Below are 18,875 nucleotides of genomic sequence, written 5' to 3' on the forward strand. Positions count from 1 at the left end.
TTTGTTTCAATAATTTGTTTCATTGTCAGAATCATAGAGAATCTGTGTGGCTTTGAACCAGTTCACCTAGGAGCCTAATCAGCTTTCTTTAAATTAACTTTTCATTTTCACCTTCAGCTGCCCTTCATTCATTATAGATTTTAGTTTTTCCCTGTGTTCCAAAATAAACCTGTTCATAAACTGACACTAGTGTAAATAATTAAATTTTCTAAGAAGCGATTGGTAATTAGCTATGCATCTGGAGGCTGGCTGAGAAACAGCCTTCATCCAAATAGGTCCAGCTTTAAGGTCTTTCTCCCTAAGGGTTGATTTGGGAAGCCCTTGTTTAGGATTTGGATCCCTGGAGAGTAGCTACAACAAGAGATCCTTGTTACGGGGGAGAATAAAAGTACTCAAATCCTTTGGAAGGGGCTTGATAACTTTTTGTCAGAACTTTTGGATATGGCTTGAATTGATGCAGGGGGTCTTTTGGAAGCTCCAGTAATCCCCTTATTTATCAGTATGGCCAACCTACCAAGCAAGGAAGGGAGAGTGCAGAATGTCTAGCAGTTTGTGTGGTTTCTCTTGTACCTCCTCCACTGTTATGTCAAGAGCCTCTGCCATGCGTTTAATATGTTGGAATGCCTTAAAATCATCAACTGGAGAAGACCTTGGAGGGTTCACTGCCTCATTAGGGAAGGATAAGGGAATTGTGGCCGGGATTAATTGTTCTCCCTCATCTGCCTGGTGTACGTGTCTCTCTTCCTCCCGTCTCTTTAGTATCTGAGGCTGTATTAATTGGCTTGGCTGGAAAGATCTATATTGCCTCTTTGGAGAAGAGGATCTAGCCCTGGGAGTGGGGGCAGTAGCTATTGGCTTGCAAGTATGGGGGTTGCATACCCCAGGGTGCCTAGTAGGGCCAAGGTTGATAGGCACATGAATCTTGGACTGATAGAAGCAGAGAAGGATATTTGGGGGCTGGTCTCTGAGGTCCATGCCTTTTCCTGCTGAGAGCAGTCCCTAGAGTCCCTCCTGGATTCCCATTGTGATCCCCTTGAAGGGATAGGAGGGTGAGTGTGAAAGGAACCCTCCTGTACACTGATGGGGAGGATGAGAAGGAACACACTGTCTCCACAGGTGAGGCTACCCTTTCAGGCATATTAAGGCACTCTGATGTCACTTATACTCAAGTAGACGATAGAGTTGGTATTACCTATTTTGTTTGTGTTACCGAGATCTCAGTGACCAGTAGTCTGACTAGCACCTTTCAGCCTATCCAGCAAAGTGACTCCTGTATTGGGGCCCACAGCTAAATCACCCAGTACAGACGTGTGCCCTAGGTGCCAATAGGGATGGTGCTGAGGAACTGGCTAGTGAGGAGGTAACTACCAGAAGAAGGATGATCCAGAGGTGCAGTGGAGATACTATAGGCACCTGTTTAATAGTTGGTACCAAGGCACCAGAGGGTTCTTTCTCAGGATGTTGGCTTCCCTTTGAGTTTGAGAAGAGTGAGACCTATGGTGATTTTTGTATCTGTTTTTTATGGGGCCTGGGGGAGGGTGACCTGTGTCTCAACTCAACTCTGGAGTGATGATCCCTCCTGCACCTTTCCGAAGCTATTGCGACAGAGATTGAAGCCCATGACTGGGGTCCAATGTTTCCCTGGAGCTTGGGGTAGAATCATGGCTCTCCAGGGTGCTCATTAAGAGGGACTGGGCAGGGGACTGTGCCTTTGTTACGTCCTTCCTTTCTGTGTTCAAAGAGGCCTTCCTGGAGCACTCAAGAAGGAATAATCTCAGTTGCGCTTCATGGGCCTTTGGAAAATGAGTGGCAGATGGAGCAGCACTCTGGAATATGCCCCTTGCCTAAACAAAAAAGCACCTAGAATGCCCATCACTTAGTAGTATAGAAAGTCATATGAGGGGCAAGATTTAATCTCTGGATTTTTAGCACAGTGGTTTAGTTTTTCTTTACTGGTTTCTAGGAAAGCAGATGGACAGTGCAGTGGTTCAGTCTTGCTGCCATGGGTGATAAGAAAGAACTGAGGGACAGTAGGGACTGCGCCTGCCCTTTTATACCCTTGGGTGGTGGGAGGACCTGTAGGGGCGTGGCCCCAATGGACCCTGCTGGCCAAAAGAATCCAGTCTCGCATGCGTGAGCACCAAAAGAGGGATCCATGTGGACAAATACTCAAAGATGAAATATGGTTTACTCATTTCCCAAGCTATAAAATTTCTTCTCAAGCCTATCTTCAAGAAAACAGTCTTTATTTTCACAAAGACAAAAGATTAATAGAAGAAAATAGATTAATGTTTGTCAGCATATCTTCTACATAATATTCATGTCCATATCCTTAGTGGTCAAAATATTAGAGAAGCACTTGTTTTCAGTTTTTGTATAATGGCTTTTTAAATTCCTTCCTTGTTTGGTGAGGATTCTTCAGTGCCCTTTTCTGTACGTTCCTCGTGAAGCTCTGGGACTGCCACTGTCAGACAGAAGTTACTGGGCTAGATGGACCATTGGTTTGACCCAATATGTCAGCTCTTATGTTCCAAACTAGGTACTGATCCAGCCAACTCAGATCACTAATGCAAAATCAATCTCCCTCCTCTCCTCCCCTCCCCCCCCCCCCGCTAGAAGGCATCTACTAATGTGTTTATCAGTTCAAATTTAATGTGAAGCCTTGTATTTCTTTATTGGAACAGATTCTGATAATGGAACCTGTCATAAATATAAAGGGAAGGGTAAACACCTTTAAATCCCTCCTGCCAGAGGAAAAAGCCTTTCACCTGTAAAGGGTTAAGAAGCTAAGACAACCTCGCTGGCACCTGACCAAAATGACCAATGAGGAGACAAGATACTTTCAAAGCTGGAGTGGGGGGGGGAAACAAAGGGTTCTCTCTGTCTGTGTTGTCTTTTGCCGAGACCAGAGCAGGAATGCAGGTCAGAACTCCTGTAAAGAGTTAATAAGCAATCTAGTTAGATATGCGTTAGATTCTGTTTTGTTTAAATGGCTGATAAAAAAAGTTGTGCTGAATGGAATGTAGATTCCTGTTTTTGTGTCTTTGTAACTTAAGGTTTTGCCTAGAGGGATTCTCTGTGTTTTGAATCTGATTACCCTGTAAGGTATTTACCATCCTGATTTTACAGAGGTGATTCTTTTTCTTTTTCTTTAATTAAAATTCTCCTTTTAAGAACCTGATCGCTTTTTCATTGTTCTTAAGATCCAAGGGTTTGGGTCTGTGTTCACCTATGCAAATTGGTGAGGATTTTTATCAAGCCTTCCCCAGCAAAGGGGGTGTACGGCTTGGGGGGATTTTGAGGGGAAAGACATTTCCAAATGGGCTCTTTCGCTGTTATATTTGTTAGACTCTTGGTGGTGGCAGCAAAAAAGTCCAGGGACAAAAGGTAAAATAGTTTGTACCTTGGGGAAGTTTTAACCTAAGCTGGTAAAAATAAGCTTAGGGGGTTTTTCTTTCAGGTCCCCACATCTGTACCCTAGAGTTCAGAGTGGGGAAGGAACCTTGACAGAACTACATATATTTTTTTTTTTTATTCAGATTCAAATTGAGAGCTATTCCCTGGCTGATAAGGGAGCAGGGACACTATGGGCTAAAAGTATAATGTAACATTTGCTTTAAAAATTATTTGTTTATAAAGTAATAAATCTTCATGGAGTTTATCAAAGGAGAAAATGTCAATGAGGGAAAAATGCTTTATGCTTTATTAATTTTCCATACGTATTCGATAATAAATGTCTCAAGAAATGTAAAGTAGTCCCAATTAGGGAATGATCCTTTCATCTCCAAGGATGATAGATAAGGGAAAAGGCCAAATTTGGTTGGTTATTCACGATTCCTTATTCAGGTTCCCAGGTAATAATGCAAAGGCTGAAGTTGGTTATTTGCACATTGTGAATCTGGGAGCATCAACTATACTAAATTCATATTGAATTTCATAATACGTAGTACTTATCCATATATGTACTGCACAACTGCCCTGTTATATGGCACTTACACAGTTCCCCACTGTATTGAGGGAATAGTAATGAGGAACAAGGCTCTAATTATTCTCTTTGTGAAAGGACTTTCTGGATGGGGAAAGGTTTTACTTCTAATTCAAGTACATTGTTGTTGCAGCTGTTGTATTTGAGTGTTTTGTTGCTTTGAAGATTGTGCCACACTGAACTGCTGTCTGTCTCTTTGCAGTGCCAATCTTTCCAAAGCTGCTTGGGGAGCTCTGGAGAAAAATGGCACCCAACTGATGATACGTTCCTATGAACTTGGTGTCCTTTTCCTGCCTTCAGCATTTGTAAGTTCATAATTCAGCAACAAAAGCCAAGATACTGTTATAGGTTGCAAATGCTAATATCTTCCAAAAAGAGGATGTAATCACATTATTCTATCCCATTATATACTTGTTTATTATTTATTTTGTTTAATTTTGGGAAGGGGGGGAGTTAGTTATAGAACTTAGTGCTTTAAAGAAAACCCCCGTGTTTACCCATACATCAGGCAGGAATTTGGTACCTAAATGGGTTTTCGTAGTTTCCTTATGGTAAATACAGTAATATGCAATACTTTATGAATAAGATTCAGAATCTTTTGCTAACTCCTCTCTGAAATTACTAGACGCAACGAATCTTGCATCTTGGCAAGGGGTTAGACTAGATTAACCTTGAGGTCCCATCTAACCCTATGGTTCAATGATTCTTATGGACAGACTCTGTGTAACTCAGCAGAAATGTGGTGTCATACTTTCAGAGCTAATTAATCTCTATTTTTAAGATCTTTTGCTGCACCCATTTTGTTGAGTACAATGTCCTGTGGGCTCAGAAAGGGAGAACCATATTTTGCCACACACAAATTGTCATTTGGAGCTGAAAATAAAATTTCTAATCCCCTCTGATCACTCACTTTCCTGAAATCCACTGATGATGGCCATTGGACAGTTCCATCTTGCCCTTTCCCAGACTCACTGCTTTGTAAGAGCAGATTTTCACATTTCTTTGTTACTGTGGTATCAGTAGTTTCCAATCTATTTATCAAAGGCAAAATTGGAAAGTTGAAGCATTGCTACTGGATATGCTCAGTAGATATTATCTCTCAGAACAGAGACTTGATGAGGGGAAGCAGTAGAACAGAGTACTGAGAGTGAGGAGGCCTGGGTTCCTTTCTTACTCTGCTACTTGGCTCATTGTAGGGCAAATAGGCAAAAATGTTCAAGTACATCCACTACATTTGTTTAGATCAGTTTTTAGTTACCTTAACACTTATGTCAGTAGAAGTTGCATGTACTTATCACCTCTGTCAATCAAGACTTAGCTATGTCTGGTTGGGTACCCAAATTTAGAGAAAACGTGTTTGAAAATTTTGGCTTTAACCTGTGTGAGCCTCACTTTCCTCATGCAAAACCGGGATAGATTTGTAAAGCTGTGTGAAATCTTAAGATGAAAAATGCCATATAATGGCAAAGTATTAGTATGTTGTTGCTGCTTTGCATTCTACTTTTTTGTAGATGAGCATGCTAAAAATAATTCCTAGGTAGAAAACAAAACAAATCCTCAAAGGCTGGATAGTGCTACATGAATCTGTTGCTATCAATATGATAGCAGCATCAACAGTTGGTCTTTCAGAAAGTGTTCAAATTCTCTCCTGCCTAAAGGCCTACAAAATTCATCCTATTCAGGGAGATGATTCTCTGGCTCCCGGAGAAAACAATCTATAGGATAAAAAATTTTCGGTGTATCTTCCATGGGAACAAAATTTCTCTTCATCCCTCCAAGATCATGTTCACCAAGCACATAATTTCATCACTTAATTTGACAGTATATAACTAACCAACAGAGCACTTTTAAAGAATGAGATTTTATGAAAATATTTATGCATAATAATTTGTAATTACAGTCTCTAATTGCTACAATAGAATTGATAGTTTCCTGCTTTGGCTTTTTATTATGGGAGAAGTGCCACATCACACTCTTGACACTTACTAAGCAATTGAAAGCAAGTATTGGGTGACTTCCAATGGTGGTAGTGGCATTTCCCTGATTTTTTTTAATCACTAAAATCATTAGGAAGCGAAATATGTTGCTCTCAGAAGTCCTTATGAATTACCGAAGACTTGTAATAACACCCTCAAATGCTGTTCTCCTGAGGTACAACAGACCATTTTAGTGACAATGCTGGGTTGTGAAATAAGAACCTCATAATTCACTAGAAGGGGTGATAATTTTAGTTTCAATAAACTCTGTAAGAAATAGGAAAAAGAAGCTCATTTTAATAACTGCTGATGATAGATATGAAATGACTCAGACAGAAACTATCGCCTGGCTGGGCCAAGATTTATTTGATGACTTTGTCAGCAGCTGACCTCAAGGGAGTGAACAATGTTCTGGCAAACTGGCTTTTGCTGTCTACAGCTGCTGCCAAGCAAAGTGAGCTTACTTGAGACAATGGTGAGGCATTTAAAGGACAGATCTCTTTGCATTATTAACTCACATCTACTACAGATGGAACAAAGTCCAGTATGTGTAGGCAGTGGATTCCTTCTCTGTTTTCTTGCTTTCCCACATATATGCATTTATCAGTCTTAAAAAACATAATTCAAAAAACACAGGTGGGGACTAGCAAAGGTAAAAGTCCCCTCAGCCAAAGGGACTATGCTTATTTCAGAATCTGATGACTTGAGTAACAAGTAGAAATAAACTTGTTTCCCCAGGGCCACTCAATAATAATAACTAGCTGACAACCCTGTCGGTTGCACATGTGTAATTCAGAAACTCATGTGCCTCCATACGTCCCAAACATATTGACGTAACCAGAGCTGGGTAGTGTGGGCTGGAGCTGGAGCATAAGACCAGGAGGAACCTGGTGCATGGGCTCCCTATGAGGTGAAGCCTGTGTCTATGGTGGAGCATAATGGAAGCAGAGACAGGAAACAGCAGGACCCCCTGTGCCAGGTTGCAGCGCCACTCAAATGTGGCCTGGCCCATCGTCCCTCCATCATGCCAGCAGGGAGGGCGCTCTGCCATTACACCACCCAGTTCTGCTAGTTACTGCGTCCCCTATTGTAGAGGGGTGTCCTGACCTGCTCGCAACCAGAAAGCAGCCACAGTCTGATTGTGGGAACTGGGAACCAGTGGGATGGCGGGAACCAGAGCTGGGTGCTGTGGGGCAAACCCCCTCCTTCATGAGTGATGGAGAGTATAATGAAAGTGGTATTTAGCAGTGACCACACAGCTTTTCCAAGCACATACATTTAATCATAGAGTAAAAAGTATTACAGAGGAAACCTATTCAAACAAACAAACCAGATTTAAACCCACACTAAACCAACCAGAAATTACCCATTTTCCACAGGAGGAGTCTGATAGGCCAGCATCCCTTCCAACCCTTCAGCAAAAGTTGGGGCCGCCTCCTGTTGCTTGAGAAGAGGCAGCCCCGTCAGTTATATCAGAATCTGCAAAATCCAAGTGATATCTTGTTTTGAAAAGGCTGTAGCCCATACGGTTGCAAAGAAAGCCCTGCAAATGTGAATATAGTGCAAACTAGTGTTGGGTGTTATCTGCTGCAGACACAGGGCTTGAAACAGGAGCTGTAAAATAAGTGTGTTCTCCTTCTAACAGCTGCTTTAATTTATTGCACGAGGTTGAGGATATGAGTCTGTTTCTTCAGATCCCAAGACACATGAGAATAGGAACCCCAAGGAATTTGCAGAAACTCAGCGGCTTTGTTTATGCTAGGAAATTTTCCCTAAAATTGCATGCTAATCCTACCATGTAGAAAGGTTTTTGTTTTGTTTTGTTTTTTTTTCACGGAGAACTCATGGAGGAAAGAGGAGAATACAGGGGATTATTGACATGAGGTCTGTCTGGACATGAGGCAATTTCCTTCACTGATGCTCGCAGTGGTAGGAGCTCAGTGTATCTATCTCTCTGCCTAGCTTAGTGTCACTGGCGAACTTGCTGAGGGTGCAGTCCATCCCATCATCCAGATCATTAATGAAGATGTTGAACAAAACTAGCCCCAGCACAGACCCCAGGGGCACTCCGCTTGATACCGGCTGCCAACTAGACATCATGCCGTTGATCACTACCCGCTGAGCCTGATGATCTAGCCAGCTTTCTATCCACCTTATAGTCCATTCATCCAATCCATACTTTAACTTGCTGGCAAGAATAATGTGGGAGACCCTATCAAAAGCTTTGCTAAAGTCAAGATATATCACGTCCACTGCTCTCCCCGTGTCCACAGAGCCAACTATCTCATCATAGAAGGCAATTAAGTTGGTCAGGCATGACTTGCCCTTGGTGAATCCATGTTGACTGTTTCTGATCACTTTCCTCTCCTCCAAGTGCTTCAGAATGGAGCAGGTCCTCAAGGATCCGTGATTTTTTCAGGGAGTGAGGTGAGGCTGACTGGTCTGTAGTTCCCCGGATTCTCCTTCTTCCCTTTTTTTAAAGATGGGCACTATATCTGACTTTTTCCAATCATTCAGGACCTCTCGCAATTGTCATGAGTTTTCAAAGATAATGGTCAATGGCTCTGCAATCACATCAGCCAACTTCCTCAGCATCCTCGGTTGCATTGCATCTGGCCCCATGGACTTGTGCATGCCCAGCTTTTCTAAATAGTCCTTAACCCATTCTTTCACCACTGAGGGCTTCTCACCTCCTTCCCAGACTGTGCTGCCCAGTACAGCAGTCTGGGAGTTGACCTTGTTTGTGAAGTCTGAGGCAAAAAAAAGCATTGAGTACTTCAGCTTTTTCCATATCATCTGTCACTAGGTTGCCTCCCCCATTCAGCAAGGGTCCCACACTTTCTCTGACCTTCTTGTTGCTAACATACCTGCAGAAACCCTTCTTGTTACCCTTCACATCCCTTGCTAGCTGGAACTCCAGTTGTGCTTTGGCCTTCCTGATTATACCCCTGCATGCTTGAGCAATATTTTTATACTCCTCCCTAGTGATCTATCCAAGTTTCCACTTCTTGTAAGCTTTCTTTTTGTGTTTAAGCTCTCCGAAGATTTCTCTGCTAAGCCAACCTGGTTGCTTGCCATATTTGCTATTCTTTCTGCACTTTGGGATGGTTTGTTCCTGCGCTCTCAATAAGGCTTCTTTAAAATAAACCCAGCTCTCCTGGACTCCTTTCTCCCTCATACTAGCCTCCCAGGGGATCCTGCCCATCAGTTCCTTGAGGGAGTCAAAGTCTGCTTTTCTGAAGTCCAGGGTCCGTATTCTGCTGCTCTCCTTTCTTCCTTTTGTCAGGATCCTGAACTTGACCATCTCATGGTCGCTGCTGCCCAGGTTGCCACCCACTTATACTTCCCCTACCAATTCTTTCCATTTTGTGGGCAGCAGGTCAAGAGGAGCACTTCCCCTAGTTGGTTCGTCCAGCACTTGCATCAGGAAGTTGTCCCCAACACTCTCCAAAAACGTCCCGGATTGTCTGTGCGCTACTGGTATTGCTCTCCCAGCAGATGTCAGGGTGATTGAAGTCCCCCATGAGAACCAGGGCCTGTGATCTAGAAACTTCTGTTAGTTGTCCGAAGAAAGCCTCATCTACCTCATCCTCCTGGTCTGGTGGTCTATAGCAGACACCCTATATCATTCTTGTTGCTCTCGCCTCTAAACTTAACCCAAAGACTCTCAACAGACTTTTCTCCAGTTTCATACTGGAGCTCTGAGCAATCCTACTGCTCTCTTACATACAGTTCAACTCCTTCAGCTTTTCTCCCCTGTCTGTCCTTCCTGAACAGTTTATACCCATCCATGGCAGTGCTCCAGTCATGTAAGTTACCCCACCACATCTGTTATTCCAATCACATCATAGTTCCTTGACTGTGCCAGATCTTCCAATTCTTCCTGCTTGTTTCCCAGGCTTCTTGCATTCGTGTACAGGCACTGGAGATAACTAGCCAATTTCCCTATTTTCTCAGTATGAATCAGGAGGCCTCCCCTGTTTCACCCTCCTCCTTATGTTTCCTTCCGGTATCCCACTTCCCCACTTACCTCTGGGCTTAGGTCACCATCTCACGGCAAACCTAGTTTAAAGCCCTCCTCACTAGGTTAGCAAGCTTGCCTGCGAAGATGCTTTTCCCTCTCTTTGTTAAGTGGATTCCATCTCTTTCTAGCAATCCTTCTTCCTGGAACAACGTCCCATGGTCAAAGAATCCAAAGCCCTCTCTGACACCACCTGTGTAACCATGCATTTACCTCCACAATTCAATGTTCCCTACCTGGGCCTTTTCCTTAACAGAGGATGGATGAGAACATGACTTGCACCTCAAACTCCTTTATCCTTCTTCCCAGAGCCACGTAGTCTGCAGTGACCCGCTCAAGGTCATTCTTGGCAGTATCATTGGTGCCCACATGGAGAAGTAGGAAGAGGTAGCAGTCCAAGGACTTGATCAGTCTCGGCAGACACTCGGTCACATCCTGAATTCTAGCTCCAGGCAAGCAGCACACTTCTCGAGTTTCCCCATCTGGACGGCAGATGGCGACTCCGTCCCCCTTAGGAGGGAGTCCCCGACCACCACCAGCCATCTCCTCATCTTGGGAGTAGTGATCGTGGAACCCCCATCCCTAGGACAGTGCATCCTATACCTTCCAGTCAATGGGGTCTCCTTCTGATCCCTTCCCTCAGATGACTCTTCCAAACCATTCTCCGCTGTAGTACCTGTGCAGAGAGCCTGAAAACGGTTTCTTACTTCTATCTGCGTCGGGGGTACATGGGTTCTCTTCTCTTCTTCTTCTTCTAGAGGTCACGTGCTGCCAATTTTCTTCCCCATTCTGCATTGCCCTCTCTGATTCTTCAGCAACTTTGTCTGCAGTACCAAACACTGACTTCAGAGAAAATGAAGATTTTCTGGATAGATGCAACATAGGGTTGGTACCAGGGTCTCTAGTCCTTTAATCTTCTCTTCCAATATGAAGACCAGCGTGCACTTCGTACAGACGAAGTCACTTCTGTCTTCTGGGAGAAAGACAAACATGGCACATCCTGTGCAGGTCACAGCAGCTGATCGGTCACTATCCATATTGTCTTCCTTCTAAGAGCCTCCTCGGATGTTGTATTTACGGCTCGCAGAAGCCAAAAAAAACAAAAAACCACACCACTCTGTGGGAACTCCCCCCGAAAGCGAACTCACAGGCAAACTCCTTCTGTTTGCCTGTCCTCTGTTTGCTGCTCACTGAGTTCGCAACTGGCTGCTTTTTTATAAGGCTGCTGGCTTGAAGCAGTTGTCCCGGTTCAAAGCCTTCCCTCTAATCAAGCACTCAGGGCCGACCTGGAACATGGCAGGTGATATCCTGACTCCAAGTTTTTCTCAAGTATTGAGTCAGAGACAGTTTGGCCTGCTTTATTTTATTTGACAAAAGTAGTGTGTATTGGATTCGTTTTTGGCTGATTGTCATTCTAGGATTATGAGACACTTCACCTAGCGCTAACAGCAACATTGGATATGAAGAGTATCTGCTCGGAATACATCCTACTTTTCATAAAACGTTCTAGTTTGACTATATGTTAAAAAGCCTGCTTAAACTGTATGTAAAACAAAAACATTTCGTATGAGTAAATTCAGAGAGCTTCCTTTTCCATCTTTTTGTTTTGGTTTTCTCTGTGTGCATTTTGGGAGAGTGAATATATGGGTATGCAGTCTCTCACTCCAGGACGGATGGTTTTACTGAGATTTGCTGTGTATTTGTGTGTCGGTGTAGACGCAGCTAGACCTCTAGTCCATTCTGAGCATTCTGAGAAGACCAGGTCAAGAAGTACATGCATCTAATACTTTCTTCATTCTTACAGTAGCTTTCTGTAAAAGTTCCTGGTTTTAAATGATTTTAATGTTACCTATTTTCATTTCCTTTTATTTCTCTGAAATGCTAGAAATTGTTAAATGCTAAAATCTGTAGCAATAAGAAAAAAATCTGTAGATTGAACTTTCACAGCTCTTATTTGATCCAAGTTGTGCTTATTCTTAAATAAATGACTCATCGGCTTTCTGAATTGTAAGTACTTTTTGTTCTTTAAAGTGACATGAGAGAAAATGCATAGTTTACAAATTATACACTTATCTGTTAAGTTAAATGTACCCATAAGGACTTGATATCTATGCCACTGGTTGTGAAATTCTTGAATTTATCAAATGTGAAACAACCAGTGGATACATTTGGTAAATTCTCAAGAAGCCAACTGACTCCCAACAAGTGAATTATATGTATTTTCTGTTTCCAGTCCTTTCTTGTCCTTGGATTTCCTGCACAGAGCCCTAGAATAAATTATCTAGATCTGGGGACTCTCAGACTTTTTTCATAATGTGGACCACATATTGATAGAGTATCTCATGGACATCAGCCCTCCTATTCACAGTGGCTCAACTTCTTAATGGTAACTGCAGCAATTGTTTACATGAGAAACAATTCCACTGGTAGCTCTACTCCCTGAGAACAAATCTTATTATCCCTGCTCCTCTTAATTAGGTACCCTTAGGGACAGCTATGCTGGTTCTCCCTCCTTTTTTCTAGGTGCTTTTTACAGGCATTCAGGTTCATCTATAGAACAAAGATTGACACTTAAAATTTCAGTGATGAATGCAATAGAATTGTAGTTTTCAATCTTTTTTTTTCATTTGTGGACCCTAAAAAATTTGAAATGGAGGTGTGGACCCCTTTGGAAAACTTAGACATAGTCTGCGGATCTCCAGCGGTCTGCAGACCACAGGTTGAAAACCACTGTTCTATGTTAATAGCAACCTTTCGCGGACCCCTTAGACACAGCCCAAGGACCCCAGGTTGAAAACCACTGCTATAGAAGAAACTAAAATAGATAAATAGAAACTCTGTAGAAGCAGCTGAAAGTAAAAAGATAGGGCAAGTGACGTGCCCACCCAGCTCTGCACAGACCACCAGCAAATGCTGCATGTCCTACCAACGGTTCACGGCCTGCTACTTGTGCCGCTTCAGCGTTTTGAGTGTAGACATGCCCTGACTGTGGTGTGCTCAGGTACTACAGACATAAGGGCCGGTACCTAGAGAAAGAGAGTAGCTTTGGGATGTTTGTATTGAGTTGTAAATAAGGAGACAGGGTTTAGATACTGCCCTTCATTGATGGTTTTTTCAGTGTCAGATGAGAAATTCCAAAAATCTTGGAGCGTGTGTAAAAAATTTTCACACACGCATCCCTCAGATATGCTAGCATGAAATATAACTCTTGTGGTGGGACCAGTATGAACCATGGGTAAGCGCTTGATATTAGTGTGTCCTACTTTTTGTGCATTGTTGGACCGAGAGAGAGAGACCTCATGGTCCTCCTGAGAGTGTGTGTATTGATAGCAATTGTACTAGCTATGGTACTGGCTCGCTGCAGCACTCTCTCTCTCTCTGTCCCAGTGGAAAAAGTTATCTGTTTGGTATAAGTGTTTTTAAAAGTCTCTGATTTAGGGAGCAAAGACAATAAGCTCAACATACAGTTTTTGTTACGCTTGTGTTGCTCTGTCTACTTAGAGGACTTGATGCAACTGAGTGAAGCCATTAAATACAAATGCCCAGCACTCATGAGCATTTCAACACCTCCTTATTCTGAGGAACAAGTATTCAAACTTGGCTTCTCTAACTACAGCTGTACTTTTTTTTTTTTTTTTTTTAAAGTCAGCTAAAAGGTGGATTTTACACAGAAAATTGTTCACGCACAAGTCCTGGAAAAAATCGTAAAGGCTGGGTTGCAGCCACTTGAAAAATTTGGCTCTAGATGTCTTTACTTTGCGAATTCTTGTCTGCTTTGTCAACCCTACCTCATAAGCTGAGAGAAGGAAGTTTGAGTTTAGTTTAAGATTGATACCAGAGTCCCCTCATGAAAATTCTAATTTAACCTCCAGAACAATGTATGTTTACTCTACACCCAAGACCAAGTGGGATCTGAGCACTTCTTCAATCAGACCTTGTGTTATTTTTATCTCTTGGATTTCTCTTTGCTCTATACTGTGGGATTACAACTGTATAGGGGCTACATTGGTTATCATTAAACCGTCAGCATTTACCAACAAATATTGCATTGTGGTATTTGAGATTCCACAGTAATATCTTCTTCTGAGTATATGAAATCATTGCAGTATCTGATATTGCAGTGTGGCAACACTTGGTAAATATTTACAGTTTAATGGTAACTGCTGTATTCACTATTAAAAGGCAAGATCAACTTCATAATTGCAACTGAGTTTCATGAACCATTAACCTGTTCTTCTAGGAGGATCTACCAAGATCCTCTAAGTATTTGATATAGAAGATTTTGATGCTATTGTGATGCTCTCTCAGAGCATTCAAGACTATGACTCACGTTGTTACCTGCTGCCTCAGCCCGAGAAGAGAGCCTGAGAGTTAGAGCTAAACTATGCATCAACTCCCTGACACTCCAGTCTGATAGCCCTCCAGACAATCTCTTCAGAAGCTCTGCCATCCTTTACTTTGTCTTGCAGATTAATCTCAGGTGCACTCCAATACCTAAACCTCCTTGAAGAGCGTTCCCCTGCAGTACCCAGCCCCTGTCACTGGACACTCACAGAAATTACCAAGTTTGCTGTCTCCAAAGAGACAGTATACACATCAGCCGGTTAGATCAGGGGTGGCCAGCCTGAGCCTGAATTTACCAATGTACATTGCCAAAGAGCCACAGTAATACATTAGCAGCCCTCAGCAGCCCCACCACCCCCAGCACCTCCTGCCCGCCGGCAACCCTGCCGATCAGCACCTCCTCTTCCCTCCTAATGCCTCCTGCCCGCTGTGATCAGCTGTTTCGCAGTGTACAGGAGGCTCTGGAATGGAGTGGGGAGGAACAAGGATGCAGCAGGCTCAGGGGAGGGGGCAAGAAGGGGCGGGGGCCTTGGGGTAAGGGGTGGAGTGGCGGCAGGGCCTGGGGTTGAGCAGTGGAAAGTTGGCGCCTGTAGCTCCAGCCCCAGAGAGTCGGCACCTATGCAAGGAGCCGCATATTAACTTCTGAAGAGCCGCACGTGGCTCCAGAGCCACAGGTTGGCCACCCCGGGTTAGATCATCTGAGGATTCACACTGTAATATATTGCACTGAGATTTATTTATAGTAAAACCAAGAGTAAGTTTATTGTTAAAAAAGAACAGAGATTTAAGTGATACTAAGCAAAGATAATAGAAACCAAAAATGGTTACAAATAAAACGGATATAACACGCTTTCTAGTGACTAAATCTTAACAGGCTGCAATCCTTGTATAAGGCAGTTTCTCACCTAAAGCTACCTCTCAGCATTACCAGCCCACAAGGCTGGGAATCCACTATTCATGGATATAAAAAGCACTGTCCTCTGTGTTCCCACAGTGGTGGTGTATGTGTTTTTGTTTTTTTTTTCCTCTTCTTCTTACAGTCCAATAAACCTTTGAAAAGTATTCTGGGGAACAAACAGCAAGAGTGCTGGCACCATGTCCTTTTTCTTATCTTCTTGTTAACTTGCTTTTCCTGCTGACTTCAGTCGCAAATGTAATTCTTCTTGGCTTTGACTTTCCCTGCTCCGTTTACATTCAGGACCTAAGCAGATCATATTCCTTTGCCTGGGACAAACATGCTTACCAACCCTGCCTGGTTACATGGTGTGGGCATATTCTTAGTATGTACCTACGAGTTTTTAATTGTTACCCTTACATATATCACACAGTAACTCTGATGACCAACTTATGATACAAGTTTTCATGTGATGCCTTGCATGGCATTCTTTATACATAAATACCATGACAGCAATGTGTTAGGTCTAGTGAATTTGTCAGGCTTGATAGTTACTGTTACATGATGGTGGACCCTTTGCCAGTAGGCTTTGAGGGGCTCTTCAGGTCACAAACATCCTGGGAATTGAACTCAGTTTATTTTATAGACTCGCTGTTAGAGCGTGAAGTACTGTTTCTGCATTGCTTGTTTTGCTTTCTTTTCATTTTGATAACTCCAAGGCCTTTCAGGCATGTAAGGAGAGAGATTCCTATAATCTTGTTTCCAGAAACGCTCCATACTATTATGTTTTGAGGGAGAACATTTTGCCTGTCTATCCACAAAGGCTTACTAGAGCTCGCCAAAGATAAATGGGCTTGCCCCTCCCTGTTTCAGCCTTTGAAAAGTGGTGCCCAGCAACAGAAAAGGCAAGCTGCCTCAGAGTAAGAAAATAGGCAGTGTGTGTGAGGATGATGGAAAAGAAGTGTCATGATGTGAACGTCCAGAAAAGGGATGTAAGCATTGACAAAAAGTTAATTTTTAAACAAGAGAAGCCTGTGATCTACTGTCGGCACCAGCTGACTTTTCTCCAAGCACTAACTTTGTAAATGATGACAGCTGCTTCTATATTGCATAGAACAACCATTCAGCATATTTTTGCTCGTGTGCAATAGTGCACTGGGCCAGGCCAAACGCTGTAAGTGGAATAACTGCATACCTTCTGGAAAACAGTTTAAATCGGAAAAGATTTGGCAGTCAAAGGACTTCAAGCAAAGAGAACCGATGTACTTTCAAATTTGTATCTAACATGGAGGAAGAGAAGGAAATGAGAGGATCCTGACCAGCAGAATTCTCAGATCAAGAGGGATGAAATACGTCATGTAAATGCCTTATCTTCAGCTAATATCAATAATACTGTTACCATGTTGCATGAAGCAGGGACAGAAAAGTTCGAGAATAGAATTGGTGGGAATGGGCAGAGCTAAGTTGGCATACCAAGGGGGGAGTGCAGTGACCCTCTCTTAATATGTAGGAATTGGAGAATGCACTGGGTATGCAAACCACTTCATCCTTTTTGTACTCCATAATTCTCTAATAGAAACGAGGCTTTTGAAAATATTGTTTCTTGTGAAACTGGTTTCCCTTCCATTCCCCCTTTCTGCTGGTGTTCCTGTTCTACAGTAATAGGATGTTAAAACCAGGCTAGTGCTACCAAAAATCATTATAGCCTATTAAGCTCTACAGATAGTTGGGGTAGAGAGCACCCATGTGAAACTATTACATGGGCAGATTGCAAATTTCTGAGAAGTACTGTGAGCAGCAGTGTCAGGAAATTGCATAGCAAGATCAGGATTGGTAGGGGTTGACTGGGGAGGGAATAAGAGAAAAGACTTAGAAGAAGGGAAGAAGGACCTTTCCACTCTAGGTTTTTCCATTCTGTGCTGGGAGCAGCACTTGGTCCTCTAAGCACCCAAGATTATTTAGAGCTGACCTAGTATATGTCTATACAGCAACGAGACACCCACGACTGGCCTGTACCAGCCGGCTCAGGCTGTGAAGCTGTTTCATTGCTGTGTTAGACTTCCATGCTCAGGCTGGACTCTGTGTGGTGGGCGGGTCCCAAAGCTCAGGCTCCAGCCTGAGCCCAGAAGTCTACACAGCAATGAAACAGCCCCACGAGCCTCAGTTGGCTGGAACAGGCCAGCTGCAGGTTTGTTTTTTTTTGCTGTGTAAACATATCCCTAGTTACATGCTGCTAGTTAAACTTGTCTGCTGTGTGTTTTGTGTGAAGTTAGAGACCTATGAATGTTACTTCTCGGAGCAGGAGAAAGAGATCTGGATGTCTGTTAGTCTAGGTTACAACATGTACCCTCTGTATCTTATTCCAGCATGCTTTGTGAAAAAAAGTTTAAAATGTCTGTCGTTAGAGACTGCCAGTTAATATTGTCAAGGCTTAAAATGCCTATTGGTTGAGTGCTCTTTCAGCAAAGTAATTCTGAAATCATGTAATTGGGCCATACTGACAGGAAGGAGGTGGCGGGGGGGAGGAAGGAGAGACTATAAAAGGAAAGGAAAAATCCAGGAGTGTGACTTCCCTTCCTTTCCTAGAAAAATCAAGGAAAAAATGAACTGAGCTAGCAGTGAGTGTAAGGTAAAAGAGAAGGAGCAGGGAAAGACAACACAGACAAGATGAAAGAAGAAGAGAGCATAAAACCGAAGGGAAATGCTTCTCTATCTTATCTTTAAAAGAAAGTTAATTTATTAAATACAAAAGGAGAGACAGGGAGACAACAGAAAAGGTGTGAAAAAAAGTTGGAAATAAAAGGATGAAATATGGACGACAAAAAAGACTGTCAATAAATGCTGTATTTCTACAGTACACATTCTTGTATTCTCTTGTTTCTCTGGAAAGCATCCCATTGCTCTGGGCTCTGGGATTGAAGAGAGGTGATATCAAGAAAAGTGTTCAGCCAAGACTTGAATCAGATTTATTCAGATTGCTGGGCATATAACCACAATGACAATTACTTTTCCAAATTTTAAACCATGTAGTTGTCATTGTATTCAGGGGTTGCATATATGAGGATATAAGAACACAGTATTTGCTATACCTGGTCAGATTACTGGTCTGCTGAGTTCACTATCATGATGCTGGAAGAGGAAGCTGAAAAACCTAAAAAGCTCAGCTCCAGAATTGACAGTAGGACTGAGAGAGAGATCTATTTGTGGGGGGGACCCATCAGTAGATCAAGTCAGATTTGTATGCTTTCCACTTTTTATGAGCTAGAACATCCTAAGAAAATTGCATGAGTTACCTTTTCAATCCAGACCGAATATGAATCTCTTAGTTATTTGTTTTTATAAATTAATTTTTCTTAAACCCTAGTAGCTATAAGATCCCTGGAGGTCAAAACTGTCAAGACCTATTGTCATGATGCCTAATTAATACAATAGGTAGTTGACATTTTTTTACTCTGTAATCCAACTTCACACCCACTCATATACCCCAGTTTTCCTATATTCCTATGTGTCCATAAATTGTTCTGTTCTAAATTTGAAGTTTGTTATTTCATCCTGTGCATTTAGGGTAGTATAAACTTGGGACCAAAGCTTTGATCTCACTGAATTTATTGGTAAAACTCCCAGTGAATTTACAGATACCTGGAGTTGGCCCTT

General features: G+C 42.6%; 1 protein-coding gene across 1 annotated transcript in view; it reads left to right on the forward strand.

Annotated features, from left to right (window-relative positions):
* TDP1 (tyrosyl-DNA phosphodiesterase 1) overlaps window positions 1–18,875 on the forward strand; it is a 113,960-nt gene that overhangs the window by 73,950 nt on the left and 21,135 nt on the right. Inside the window, exon 14 of the mRNA XM_084631324.1 lies at window positions 4,188–4,290. Within this exon, the coding sequence (XP_084487450.1) occupies window positions 4,188–4,290 (103 nt within the window). The remainder of the gene's footprint in view (window positions 1–4,187; window positions 4,291–18,875) is intronic.

Source organism: Lepidochelys olivacea, assembly GCF_965140295.1.
Source record: "Lepidochelys olivacea isolate rLepOli2 genome assembly, chromosome: 6".
Classification (NCBI taxonomy): domain Eukaryota; kingdom Metazoa; phylum Chordata; order Testudines; family Cheloniidae; genus Lepidochelys; species Lepidochelys olivacea.